Consider the following 13,827-nt stretch of genomic DNA (forward strand, 5'->3'; position numbering starts at 1 on the left):
CTATTTTCTTACCTTTAAACAATAAAAAATCGAACTTTCACTTAAAATGTGTTCAAATGTGTTTTTACGAACAGATTTCCAAAGAAAACAGTGTTTATGCTTTAAATCTTCAGTATACTATTACCAGGTTTAACCAACCATTTTCTTCGGCAATTGCCAGTACCAGTCAGGAATATGACAAGTTTTTTTTCATTCGTTCCTGTTGGTTGATAAAGTCAAACGTTTTATTTTTCAGTTTTTTATGAACTTCCACTGCGTGAACTCCTTCTTTTTTTAATGTATCTTTGGGTTCGTATTTTTCAACGGTTGTACTTTTTTAACTTGTCTGACGGGTGAAATTCAGGGGCTCGTTTGTGAAATAAATCCATACGCATAGAGATCCAGATTGAATATATGCCGTTTCTTTTTTTTATTATTTTCTTATGTTCTTATTTGATAAGCATATTCGAACGGAAAAGGCACTTGTAAAATATTCGAGTGCGCCGACTGTTAGCTGTTGGCCTCTTGTTTTTGCCACATTCACTGAAATCTCGCATTGAACGTGATCTGACGTGGATGTAAACTAATGGCGAAAACAACACATGAGGCCGATAAGGGGTCTCAAAGCAGTAAAGAGTTTCGGGCGTTGGATGGCTAGATATTCAAGAATATGTGTGTGTACAACGGGGCTTATTTTGTCCCTTCTTGCATTGCTCCCCAGGTAACGAAATGACTTCTTATTCTCACAAATACTGCTCACATTCAACATGATGATGTACAAGGTGCAAAGTGAAACTTGCTTATAGCTGGTGCAAATGTGTTTTAAATCTGCATCAACAGAAAATGCAATCTGCAATTGTAACATTTCATTCATATATAAACCATGTAGTGTCCAACAAACATTTTATTTCTCCTCTGAAAATACATGAGTACATGGAGTAACTAGTTATTTTCCAATTAATGATAATAAATTAAACCCTGGGGCATACAAGTACACTATTTATCTGTTTATGTTCATATGTGTTGAGGGTACTTACATTAGTACACATCTTCTTTTGCCACATTCAGTCAGTACAGTTAATTCACCGTCAGGAACCACCTTAGTGGTCGGATGGTAGAGTGTTCGCTTCAAGTAGGGGAGGTTGTGGGTTCAAACCCTGGCCAGGTCGAACTAAAGACTTAAAAATTTGTATTTGCTTCTTCTCTGCTAAGCATGCCATATCAAAGAGTAACAGCAAAGCCTGGTCGGCTGGGAGTCAGAATAATGTGTTAGTGTAAGGTGACATGTCTTCCTGCAGACTATTACCTTGAGATCAACATTAACACATTCTCGTCCTTAATACACTTATCTTGAGTTGTTTTTAAAGGCAGTGCTTTAATGCCTTTCAAGTTGCCGGGTTAATCCTTCCTTCCGCGATATCCAACTTATCTACGTGGGGGGTCATTAGACTCCAAGTAGATCGGGAAATGTTGAATTCTCTCCTCTTCTTATTGCGATATAAAATGTTTTTTGTTTCATTTCATTTACATTGGGAAATAGAGAAACGATCATTGTGTTTTGTTAGTTTTAAAAACTTTTGATATATTAGTATTTTGCATTATAAGCAGTCAACCGATTGACAAACTAGAATTATTTGAATTCCGTGTGGAAAGAGCTCGGGTTAATTTCGAGTGTTATCTGCAATCTAGATGTTTTTAAATCATTTCAGTCGTTGATATAATAATTAAAGGTCGACTGAACATGAATTATATTATACAATTTAAAGCGAATTTCTGTTTATGCACGTGAACCCGTATAACGTTATTGTAATTTCGCAGTTATATAAAGTAGCAAATTATCGTTCCTGAATAGGTGGCGCCGTGGTAGCGGATCCTGTTCCTCTACTTCCGGTTTCTGCACTGTGCAACTATTTCAGTTATATTTTTAATTAACGATGCCAAGTACTTGTTGTTGTGTACCTGGATGTCATTTAAGAGGAGGACATGCATTTCCAAATGACTTAAAAAGAAGGATAAGTTGGATCAACGCCATGGCCCATACGCAGATTGGACGAGAACACGATGATATCGTGGAGTCCATCTCAATCAGCTGTTGTTTGCAAGGCACGTTTTACTGAAAAAGACTACGTGCAGGAAACTATTCATGGTAAAACTCTATTTTCTTTGTGAAATATATAGTTATATATGTAATCGCCATGCGAATAAACCAAAGTCTGTTTACAATCGCAATTATCGTTTTAGAATAAAAGGGGGTGGGTAATTCAAGACGTCATAATTTTTTGGATTACGATTCAATGTGATCTGTTTGAGATTTTTTGGTGATTGCTACAATTATAATGATTTCTTACAAGAGGTATATCATACTGAGAATTATTTTAGCAGTAATTATGCTAATGTAGTAATGACAGGAATGCATAAGCTATGCCTCATAGACTTTCTTGAAAAATATCAATGACAATGTAAACAGGAACAAAACAATGACATGCTCTCATCTATATTATAGTTATTTAGGTACAAACAATGTACGTTTGTTGCATAAGTCTCTCATTGTTTGTCCTTTGGATTTACATAACATACATTGAATCAGGCAAACATAGTTTTATCCAGATTGTAATGAATAAATCTAGTTAATATTTCGCCAGGTAGTACAAAGTATACATTGCTAATGGAAGTTCATTTAATTATCAAAAAACTAATGTTTTATAACCTTTTTCAGGGCGCAAACCCACCATACAGAGACTTAAGTCTACTGCCATTCCCAGCCTACATTGTATTTTCCTGGACCAAGCAAGAGACTGAATCGTCCGCAAAAAGAAAAATCAGGGCAGTTTCCTGTGAAAACAAAAGAACTAAACTTGATGAATATTGTAGTAGAAATCTAGAGGAAAGTTTTGATTGTAAAGTTGGTTTTCCTGAAGAAGTCATTCATACTGCAGAAAGGATTTATGACTGTCCACCACCAACTGCCGAGCTAATGTTGAGCTTCACAGATGGAATTACGCAAACACCATCAATGCCTATGTTTTCAGCAGAGAATTTTGAAATGAAGACACGTGACACAGCCATGCATTTTTATACCGGTTTAGAGTTGTATACTAAATTTTTATTTGTTTTGACCACACTTGGTCCAGCAGCACATTGTTTGAGATACATATATTTTCAAATTGATAGGGTGTCAGTTGAAAATCAGTTTTTTTATGACTTTGATGAAATTGAGGCATCATACAACCAACTTTGAACTGCCTAGATTCTAGATTGAATCTAGTGTTAAGAACATTGTGTATACATGGATTGTTTTTATGTCTAAACAGTGGTGTGAGGCTAACACTTGGCCATCTAGTGGTTTAGTCAGGTATTTTTCACCATCCAACTTCAAATTAAAGTTTCCTACGACTTGGATTATTATTGACAGCACAGAATATCCCGTGATAAAAACTAAAGCTCCTAGAGCTCAGGCAACCTTTTCATCAAATAAAAACAGAAACACTGAAAATTCTTGAATGTTCGACACCTGGTGGTTTAGTCAACTATGTCTCTATGTCACATAGAGCGAATTATTGGACTTTGCAAAACATACAAAATTCTAATAAATCCTATGAATGGAACTGAAACAAAACTTTCATCTGAAATAACATTTAGTTGTTTTATGTTGTGTAATTTTAGAACTTGTATTGTGCCAAAGGATGCATAAATAAAAGTGATGCAATGAATTTTGTTCTGATATATATATATTTACAATTACATGCACATGTAAATTGTAATGCATATAAAAATGAGATGTGGTATGATTTTCAGTGAGTTTATCAAACTAAAGTGCATAAGAAATGGGTTTAAGCAGTTACAGGTGTTACTGTCACCGTACAATCTCCAACAATGAGAAAAACTCGTACCCTGTAAAAAATTTCAGAGATCTTACAACTAAGTTTTGTTGTCTCACCTTGACTTTGGTGAATTTTTTATATCTGTTGATGTAAATATAAAAAAGAAGATGTGGTATGATTGCCAATGAGACAACTCTCCACACATGCACAAGAGACCAGATGACACAGAAATTAACAGCTACATGTATAGGTCACAGTACGGCCTTCAACAATGAGCAAAGCCCATACCGCACAGTCGGCTATAAAAGGCCCCGAAATGACAATGTAAAACAATTCAAACAAGAAAACTAACGGCCTATTTTATGTAAAAAAAATGAACAAATATAACAAATATGCAACACATAAACAAACGACAACCACTGAATTACACTTTTACAGGCTCCTGACTTGGGACAGGCACATACATGTACATACAGAATGTGGCGGGCTTAAACATGTTAGCGGGATCCCAACCCTCCCCCTAACCTGGGACAGTGGTGTAACAGTACAATATAAGAAAGAACTATAAAAATCAGTTGAAAGAGGCTAAACTCATCAGATGGATAAATACAAATACAAGTGGACATGGTCGGGTAGTTGTACATCCAAACAACAAAAAAACACTAAGTACAGATCTGAGAGTACTCACAGTTACTGACAGCTAGTTCAAAGCCACTAACAACTGATAAAAAAATCTTGCATCTAAGACTAAATTATCAATCTGTAAGCTCCCTTTAGAATTTTATAAATTTTAGATTTTACATTTCTGAGTTATGGGGTTTTATTCATTAAAAAAGGGGGGATTTTCCAGTTTTTGGACAACAACTCAAAAATGCTTTAAGCAGTTCACATGAAACTTTGGTGAATTATTTATAGCTATTCATGTAATCTCCCTATTGATTTTCATAAATTTCAAACATGACATTGAGAAGAAATTGAACTTTATTTGTTTATAGTCTGGCAACAGATTTATTAAGTATTGCGCAACAGCACAGTGTATTGCACAACAGCAAGAAATCTTTAATTGAATATAAATTCAATTCATATAACCGATTTCAAGTTCATTGACTACATTTATTCAGAAACTATAATATGTCAAATATTTAATTACAATCCAAATTCAGACCTGTATCAAGCTTGAATATTGTGTCCATTTTTGCCCCAGCTGTTCAGGGTTGGACCTCTGCGGGTGTATCCAGCTGCGCTCAGCGAATCAGTTTATTTCTTAATTAAGAACTCCTTTTTTCATTCATAAATTACTTTATGCTTGGAAATATAATTTTGCTTGGAGTTGAAAGAGTTGACATGTTGCAATGTACATTTACTCTACATAGTTCTATGGTACCAAATCAAAAGTTTATATAAAAGAAAGAAGTCAAAGATTTCCCATCATAGTTTAGTTACATATTTTTTTTTTGTACCTGAGGTCGTTGAATATAGATCATTATATAAATAAGGAGATGTGTTATGATTGCCAATGAAAAAACTAAGGATTTTCTTATCCAAGGAATAGATTACCTTAGCCGTATTTGGCACAACTTTTTGGAATTTTGGGTCCTCAATGCTCTTCAACTTTGTACTTGTTTGGCTTTGTTACTATTTTGATCTGAACGTCACTGATGAGTCTTATGTGGACTTAAAATACACACAACCTGTAATTAACTGCCTTTACAGCACTTTCGTGCTTTGATTCATGAATGAGTTACACCGGTTGACCTGAGATCATTTATCATAAACGACGTCATCGGTTCTCACTGTGACGTAATAACAAAAGCGTTGTGACATAGGAAATTTACGGGAAAGTGCAAGAATTTGAAAGTGGTCTATATGCATTTAATTTGCAGCTGAACTTTAAAGCAGCCATCCATCTGTCCAGAAAATCCACCATCCAAAAACTTCTCTGTTTATGTAGTAACTCTGCATAGCGTAACACGTTGTCTGCTGTAGTTGGGTTTTGTATAGCTCAGTACAGTTTGGGTAGATTTAATTTAAAATAACCCTGTATGTGACTCTCCTGTCAGGGTTAAGATTTGGCCTCATTACTTGCAATGGAAAAAGCTCATAAAGATTCACTCCATCCACACCTATTTGGTTAGATCTTTAATTTGGGCAAAACACATTTAAGTTACCAAAAACAAAATCAATGAAACAAATCTAAATTTGTAGAAAAACCATGATAAAACACCACGTCTAACATGTCTAAGGCGTGTTCTGATCCAAAGTATTTCATTCCTCCATTTCTATGTAAGGAATGGTGAACAGACTGATATATTGCTTATTATATTTATTTCATTATAGAATAACCAATATTTTCATTCATTGTCATTTGTAACAATTCCAATATCAAGCCTGCATGGCTCCCCCTTAGTCAAGAATGACCACAAGCTGTCCTTAAGGTTCCCAAGTTTTCTTGCTATTTTGGTAATTGTTTAGGACTTAAAAATCAGGGGGATCTTTTTTTCTCTGTCAAATTCAGAAGTCATGAACTGATATTGACGATTTGCAGCATCAACAACAAGAAGTTTCGTACCCGTTTGGTAAAACGGAAGAACGTTTTGTACATGTTGGAGGGCAAAAGTTTACAACTTAAATGGTTTTAATGACTTTAAATTGCAAATTTCATAGTAATAGACTATGCAACATGCATCTTTCGATTCTGAATGTAAACCGGATGTAATAATTTGATTGTAAACTACGAAATGAATTCGGAATTAAGATACGAAATTTCTTCAGATTATCAAGTTGCAGTTAATATTCATGTATTTACTTTTTAAACTTGTAAAGTGATTCAATATTATCAATAATTGTTGTACTCGTGTTATTTGGCATGAAATTATGTTCTCTGTTTTATGTCTTAATTTGTACTCGTTTAAAAAGGGGGATGCTGATTACGTAATTTAATATAAAAGCATGTGTTCGACTTGTTAAACTTTTTTCTTCGTAACTGGATTTTTCCCCCCCGCACAATGCGTTGCGGGAGACATAGGAATACCGGGCATCTGTCCGACCGTCCGTCTGGTCTTGTTAGCGCTCACACATGTACAATTCTTGCCAGATTTTTATGAAACTTATATCAGCAATGTTTTTGACAAGTTCGAAAATCAGTGCCAATTATTTTTAAAAGAGTTATACCCCTTGGAAACATTAATTATATGGAAAATTGCATTGTTAGCTCTCTCATTTGTACAATTCTTGCCAAATTTTTATGCAACTAATATCATAGGTTTATATCAGCAATGTCTTTGACAAGTTTGAAAATCAGTGCCGATCAGTAATTTTTGAAAGAGTTATGTCCCTTGGAAACATTATTTATATGGAAAATTGCATTGTTAGCACTCTCATGTGTACAATTCTTGCCAGAATTTTATGAAAATATCATAGGTTTATATTAGCAATGTCCTTGATTAGTTCGAAAATCAGTGCCGATCAATAATTTTAAAAAGAGTTATGCCCTTGGAATTATCAATTATATGGAAATTTGCTTTGAGAGTGCTCTAATGTGTACAATTCTTGCCAGATTTTTATGAAATTTATGTTATAGGTTTATATCGAGTTCAAAAAAGGTTATGCAATTGAATATAATTGCTAACAAAAATGGCGGCCGCTAGCAAAACGAAAAACAAATTTTGACAATGGAGGGGATCATTTGCTATGGCGGAAGATAATTTAATGATGGCAGTGCACTATCTTAAAACAGGTCATGGAGATCCCTGAAGATTGTGAAGCAGATATGAAACAATGTACATGTAAACTTTGACATTGGTCATTTATGTCACACTCACCTTGTAGCAATAAATCAATACAAGCTTTCTTTTCATTTTTCTATTTGCAGTTTGAGGCAAGCTACTTTGACATCACAAGCAAAACCTCCTCGCCGATTTTTCCCAGCTGGATCAGCGGTTATAGACTTTCCTTATGGAAACATGAATCCCATAGTGGACCTCCTACAGAAAGAAGAGATACTATTTGTAATGTATTATGCTCCTTGGTGTGCCCAGTCTGTTAGTGTTAGAGAAGAATTTCAAAAGGCAGCAAAATATTTGATTGATAAGGTATCTTTTTTGAACCATTTGTTAATCCATTGATCAAGATTTAAAGAGGGATGTATGAGTTCTGTATAAACTAGTGTAACTCTGTTATATATTCATATCTGGAACCGCACATATATATATTGGAGCTTCAATAGTAAATAAGTGTGTGTACCCTATGTCAAGCTGTACTATGGCAAGAGTTATACCAGTTGTGTATGAATTCATCATAGACTAACAAAAACTGCAACAACAAAAAATGGGGTTACACTAGTTCTCTGAGAATTCAGCTGCTCAGCTTTCCTCTAAATATTTTGTTTACTGGAATAAAAAAGTTTACAGAAAATGGTGCAATTGTCACTCTCAAGAAAAAAAAAAGATTTCGCTCCTGTATTATAATTAGACAAAACTAAGCTATAGGTTTTATGAAAAGCTATATAAAAAAAAGAAAGCACTGTTACTGATAGCTAGCTAAGAGATCTCATCTTCTGACATGGAAATCATGTTCTCATAGTATTGGCACTTAATTCTGAGCAAGAAGATTTTAAACAGTTTTAAATAGTGTAGAGCATTACTATCCTTTTCAATATCCTTGGTAAATTTTATGCATAACATTTCAATACATAATAGAAAACATTTAGTAAGCCTTATAAAACGCAAATCAGTATTGATCCCTAATATTTGTTGCTTTATGAAAATAAAATGAAATTATTTGACACATGTACAATGTAGCATCAAAATATCAGTTGATTACTAAAAATAGAAATTCCTTTTTTTTAGGTAAAGTTTGTTGGTGTGAACTGTTGGTGGCCTGAAGGAAGCTGTCGAAACACTTATAAATTTCTAAAGTATCCAGAATTATATGTTTATCATACCAATCTAGATGGCTTCAGATTTAATGGTAGTTAAATTTATTTTTACCTCAACTAAAAAACAGATTTTGTAAATTTTGAGCAATATGGAACTGACTTTTTAACGTCGTATATTGGTATGACGTTGGCGTCGTCGTCGTCCAAAGACACATTGGTTTTCGCACAATAACTTTAGTTTAAGTGAATGGATCTCTATGAAATTTTACCATAAGGTTCAATACCACAAAAGGAAGGGTGGGATTGAATTTTGGGGTTATGGTACCAACAGTTAAGGAATTAGGGGCCAAAAAGGGGCGAAAAATAAGCATTTTTCTAGTTTCCAGACAATAACTTGTGGAACGGTGTATGGATCTCTCTGAAATTATACCACAAGTTTCCATACCACAAAGGGATGGTAAGGATTTGCTTTGGGGGGTTATGGCTCAAACCGTTTAGGAATTGGGGGCAAAAAAGGGGGAAAACAAGGGTGTCCTGGTTAATGGACAAATACTTTAGTACAAAACATAATTTAAAGCAGTGTAAGGGAGGTAATTCAAATACATCATTTGAATAACCTCCTTTACACTGCTTTTAAATTATGTTTAAAGAAATGCATATTTATAAAGGAAGACCAGTAAAAATATCTGCAAATGTTGCATCTTTATTTTACAAAAAAATCCATATGAAAGATTTGACACCATATTTTAAATTCTATTATAAAATTGATTAAGTTAGCACTATGGTAAATTTAAATGGGTAATTATGGTTGCAAACTCCATTGGAAATTTGAATTGAGATTATGACCATTTCTTGAGGGAAAGAATTTTTTTTGGGGAAAAAGGGTGGGGGGGGGGGGGGGGGGGGTGGGGGGTAAAAAGAAATTCTCATTTCAGATTTCAGAAATTAAAAGGAAAAATTCTTCAAAATTATTTTTTTTGCAAAATAAAAGTGGGGTGGGGGTTAATACACAACAGCATAGTGTATTGCACAAAAGCAAAAAAAAAAGGGGAGGTAAATTTTTTAATTTTTTTTGTGGGGGGAGGGGTGGTCAATTCGCAACAGCAAAGTGTATTGCACAAAAGCAAAAATTGAATATAAATTCAAATCATATAACCAATTCCAAGTTCTTTGACTACAGTTATTCTGTGTCAGAAACCTTTTATGTGTCAAATATTTAATTCCAATCCAAAATACAGACCTGTATCAAGCGCGAATATTGCGTCCATTTTTGCCCCAACTGTTCAGGGTTGGACCTCTGCGGTCGTATCCAGCTGCGCTCGGTGAAGCAATTTATTATATATTTTGGTAAAAATATGAAAATACATGGTAAAAAATCAGATTTTCCACTCTTAAATCACTAGATTCTTAATTTCATTAAGTAGAAATTGATGTGTCCCTACAGTTAATTGTTTACACAGTATTCATAGGCTATGGTATTAGGGCAGAAGAAATATTACATACCTGCCAGATTTTCTAAATCTCCATGGGGGATTTTAGGCTCAAGAGGACATAATGCTCCTCTTATATGGTCATGCATGTACATGCAAGTGTTTTTAATCTATTACTATATTGTTTGAATGAATATATATGGGCTCAAATGGTGGAAATCCCACATAGATCGGGACAGTTGGCAGCTCAGATGTTATTTTTGATATGTAATAATTGGGATATGTAATCAAAATTGATTGAATCAAATTTGAACACAGTAGTACCCTAAAATGTGTTTGAATAAAATCAATCTTTGTATAAGACATCATACGCAATATATCATTTTTCGGTCAGGCTGTTTATCACATTTAAATATAAATTAGATGCCTGCAAAAGAGACAATTTTGGCATTATAACTAGGTTTTCTTAAATTCCAGAAGTTTGATGGCATAAAGCAATTATATAAGACAGGATCAAACACATTATTTCTGATATCTCACTGACTCTATTTTGCCCCCCCCCCCCTCCCCCACTGCGAAGGGGGCATTAAGTGTTACTTTTGTCTGTCCCAAAATTGGTTTCCGTTCTTTAACTTTAGTTTGCCTCAACCAAATGTTATGAAACTTGTACACAATGCTTATTACAATAAAACACAGATCAAGATCGACTTTGGGTGGCGTCACTTTTACTGTTCCCTTTATAATGTTATATGCAAGCAGAGGCATCATCATTGTCTCATGGCACATTTTCCATTTATTTTATATTTATGTGATAGATTTATAATACTTATTTTTATACGACCGCAAAAAAATTTTTGTGGTCGTATATTGGTATGACGTTGGCGTCGTCGTCGTCGTCCGGCGTCGTCGTTGTCCGAAGACACATTGGTTTTCGCACTCTAACTTTAGTTTAAGTGAATGGATCTTTTTGAAATTTTACCATAAGGTTAAATACCACAAAAGGAAGGTTGGGATTGATTTTGGGGGTTATGGTACCAACAGTTAAGGAATTAGGGGCCAAAAATAAGCATTTTTTAGTTTCCAGACAATAACTGTGGAACAGTGTATGGATCTCTGAAATTATACTACAAGTTTCCATACCACAAAGGGATGGTTAGGATTTGCTTTGGGGGGTTATGGCTCAAACCGTTTAGGAATTAGGGGCAAAAAAGGGGGGAAAACAAGGTTGTCCTGGTTAATGGACAAATACTTTAGTACAAAACATAATTTAAAGCAGTGTAAGGGAGATAAATCAAATACATCATTGAAATTATCTCCCTTACACTGCTTTTAAATTATGTATAAAGTAATGGTTTATGAACAATAAAGATAATATAAAACAGTGTAAGGGAGGTAATCCAAATACAACGTTTTGGTTACTTCCCTTACACTGCTTTTAAATTATGTTTAAAGAAATGCATATTTATAAAGGAAGACCAGTAAAAATATCTGCAAATGTTGCATCATTTTATTTAACAAAAAAATCCATATGAAAGATTTGACACTATATTTTTAATTCTATTATAAAATAGATTAAGTTAGCACTATGGTAAAATTAAATGGGTAATTATGGTTGCCAACTCCATTGGAAATTTGAATTGAGATTATGACCATATCTTGAGGGAAAGAATTTTTTGGGGGAAAAAAAGGGGGGGGGGGGGGGGTGGGATAAAAAGAAATTGTGGGGGGTCAATTTTTTCTCATTTCAGATTTCAGAAATTAAAAAGAATTATTCTTCAAATATTATTTTTTTTTCAAATTTCAAATATTGAAAAATTTCAAGAAGTAATCTTTAATTGCACAGTATGGCGCATTAGATTTGTAAAATCTTTGATCACATTTATTTATTTGTTATGCCGAATCTAACAGTGTATTTAGATTTTTAATTTTGGGTCCAGTTTTCAAAATAGTCTACATTATGGTCCAAAGGGTCCAAAATTAAACTTTGTTTGATTTTAGCAAAAATTGAATATATGAGGTTCTTTGATATGCTGAATCTAAACATGTATTTAGATTTTTGATTTTTGGCCCAGTTTTCAAGTTGGTCCAAATTGGGGTCCAAAATTAAACTTTGTTTGATTTCAACAAAAATTGAATATATGGGGTTCTTTGATATGCTGAATCTAACCATGTATTTAGATTTTTTATTTGTGGACCCCATTATCAAATTGGTTCATATTGAGGTCAAAAGGGTCCAAAATTAAACTTTGTTTGATTTCATCTAAAATTGAATTATTGGGGCTCTTTGATATTCCAAATCTAACCGTGTATTTAGATTTTTAATTTTGGGTCCTGTTTTTTAAATTGGTCTACATTCAGGTCCAAAGGGTCCAAAATTAAACTTAGTTTGATTTTAACAAAAATTGAATTCTTGGGGTTCTTTGATATGCTGAATCTAAACATGTGTTTAGATTTTTGATTATGGGCCCAGTTTTCAAGTTGGTCCAAGATAGGGTCCAGTATTTAAACTTTGTTTGATTTCAACAAAAATTGAATATATGGGGTTCTTTGATATGCTGAATCTAAACATGTATTTAGATTTTTGATTATGGGCCCAGTTTTCAAGTTGGTCCAAATTGGGGTCCAAAATTAAACTTTGTTTGATTTCAACAAAAATTGAATATATGAGGTTCTTTGATATGCTGAATCTAACCATGTATTTAGATTTTTTATTTGTAGGCCCTGCTATCAAATTGGTTCATATTGAGGTCAAAAGGGTCCAAAACTAAACTTTGTTTGATTTCATCAAAAATTGAATTATTGGGGTTCTTTGATATGCCAAATCTAACCGTGTTTTTAGATGTTTAATTTGGGTCCCGTTTTTTAAATTGGTCTTCATTGAGGTCCAAAGGGTCCAAAATTAAACTTAGTTTGATTTTAACAAAAATTGAATTCTTGGGGTTCTTTGATATGCTGAATCTAAACATGTGTTTAGATTTTTGATTATGGGCCCAGTTTTCAAGTTTGTCCAAGTTGGGGTCCAAAATTAAACTTTGTTTGATTTTAACAAAAATTGAATATATGGGGTTCTTTGATATGCTGAATCTAACCATGTATTTTGATTTTGGACATTGGACCATAATAGGTAAATTAAAAAAATTCAAGTTCTTAGACCACATTCTTTCTGTGTCAGAAACCTATGCTGTGTCAAATATTTAATAACAATCCAAATTCAGAGCTGTATCAAGCTTGAATGTTGTGTCCATACTTGCCCCAACTGTTCAGGGTTCGACCTCTGCGGTCGTATCAAGCTGCGCCCCAGCGAAGCATTTTATTTAAAATTGAAGTGGCTCAAAAAGTGTCCTTATCATACCAGCTCCATTCCAGATTGTATATATTTTAGAAGAAAACAATACATGAATATTGACACTATTAAAAATTATTTTGTATTTTTCAGGTATTCCTACAGCAGATGAACTTGTTAGATTTGTTGAAGATATTTTATATCCAATCACCTTATTACATTCTGTAGAGAGTATTAATAACTTTTCAGCTTTACATGATGTAAGTGATTTAAGACGGCAGGGGTGACAAGACAATATAAAGATATTTTAAGTATATTTATTTTGGAACTGCAGTAAAACTATACAGCTATGATAAAACTTTATAACATTGTTCATGGATTTTTCTAGCATTCCACAGGGTCCAGTATTCGGACCCATTCCCAATGGCAAAAACCCTA

The 13,827-nt window shown here is 33.7% G+C and overlaps 1 protein-coding gene and 1 long non-coding RNA gene across 2 annotated transcripts in view; both read left to right on the plus strand.

Annotated features, from left to right (window-relative positions):
• The first annotated feature begins 526 nt into the window (after positions 1 to 526).
• LOC127708812 (thioredoxin domain-containing protein 11-like) overlaps positions 527 to 13,827 on the plus strand; it is a 71,783-nt gene continuing 58,482 nt past the window's right edge. Inside the window, exons 1-4 of the mRNA XM_052213951.1 lie at positions 527 to 700; positions 7,672 to 7,891; positions 8,648 to 8,768; positions 13,543 to 13,649. Of these exons, the coding sequence (XP_052069911.1) occupies positions 582 to 700; positions 7,672 to 7,891; positions 8,648 to 8,768; positions 13,543 to 13,649 (567 nt within the window). The 5' untranslated portion in view covers positions 527 to 581. The remainder of the gene's footprint in view (positions 701 to 7,671; positions 7,892 to 8,647; positions 8,769 to 13,542; positions 13,650 to 13,827) is intronic.
• On the plus strand, positions 1,449 to 3,689 carry LOC127708833 (uncharacterized). The gene is made up of 2 exons (XR_007985403.1): positions 1,449 to 2,125; positions 2,696 to 3,689. It is a non-coding gene; the product is annotated as an uncharacterized LOC127708833 (long non-coding RNA).

This window comes from Mytilus californianus, unplaced genomic scaffold (assembly GCF_021869535.1).
Source record: "Mytilus californianus isolate M0D057914Y unplaced genomic scaffold, xbMytCali1.0.p SCAF_7, whole genome shotgun sequence".
Classification (NCBI taxonomy): Eukaryota; Metazoa; Mollusca; class Bivalvia; order Mytilida; family Mytilidae; genus Mytilus; species Mytilus californianus.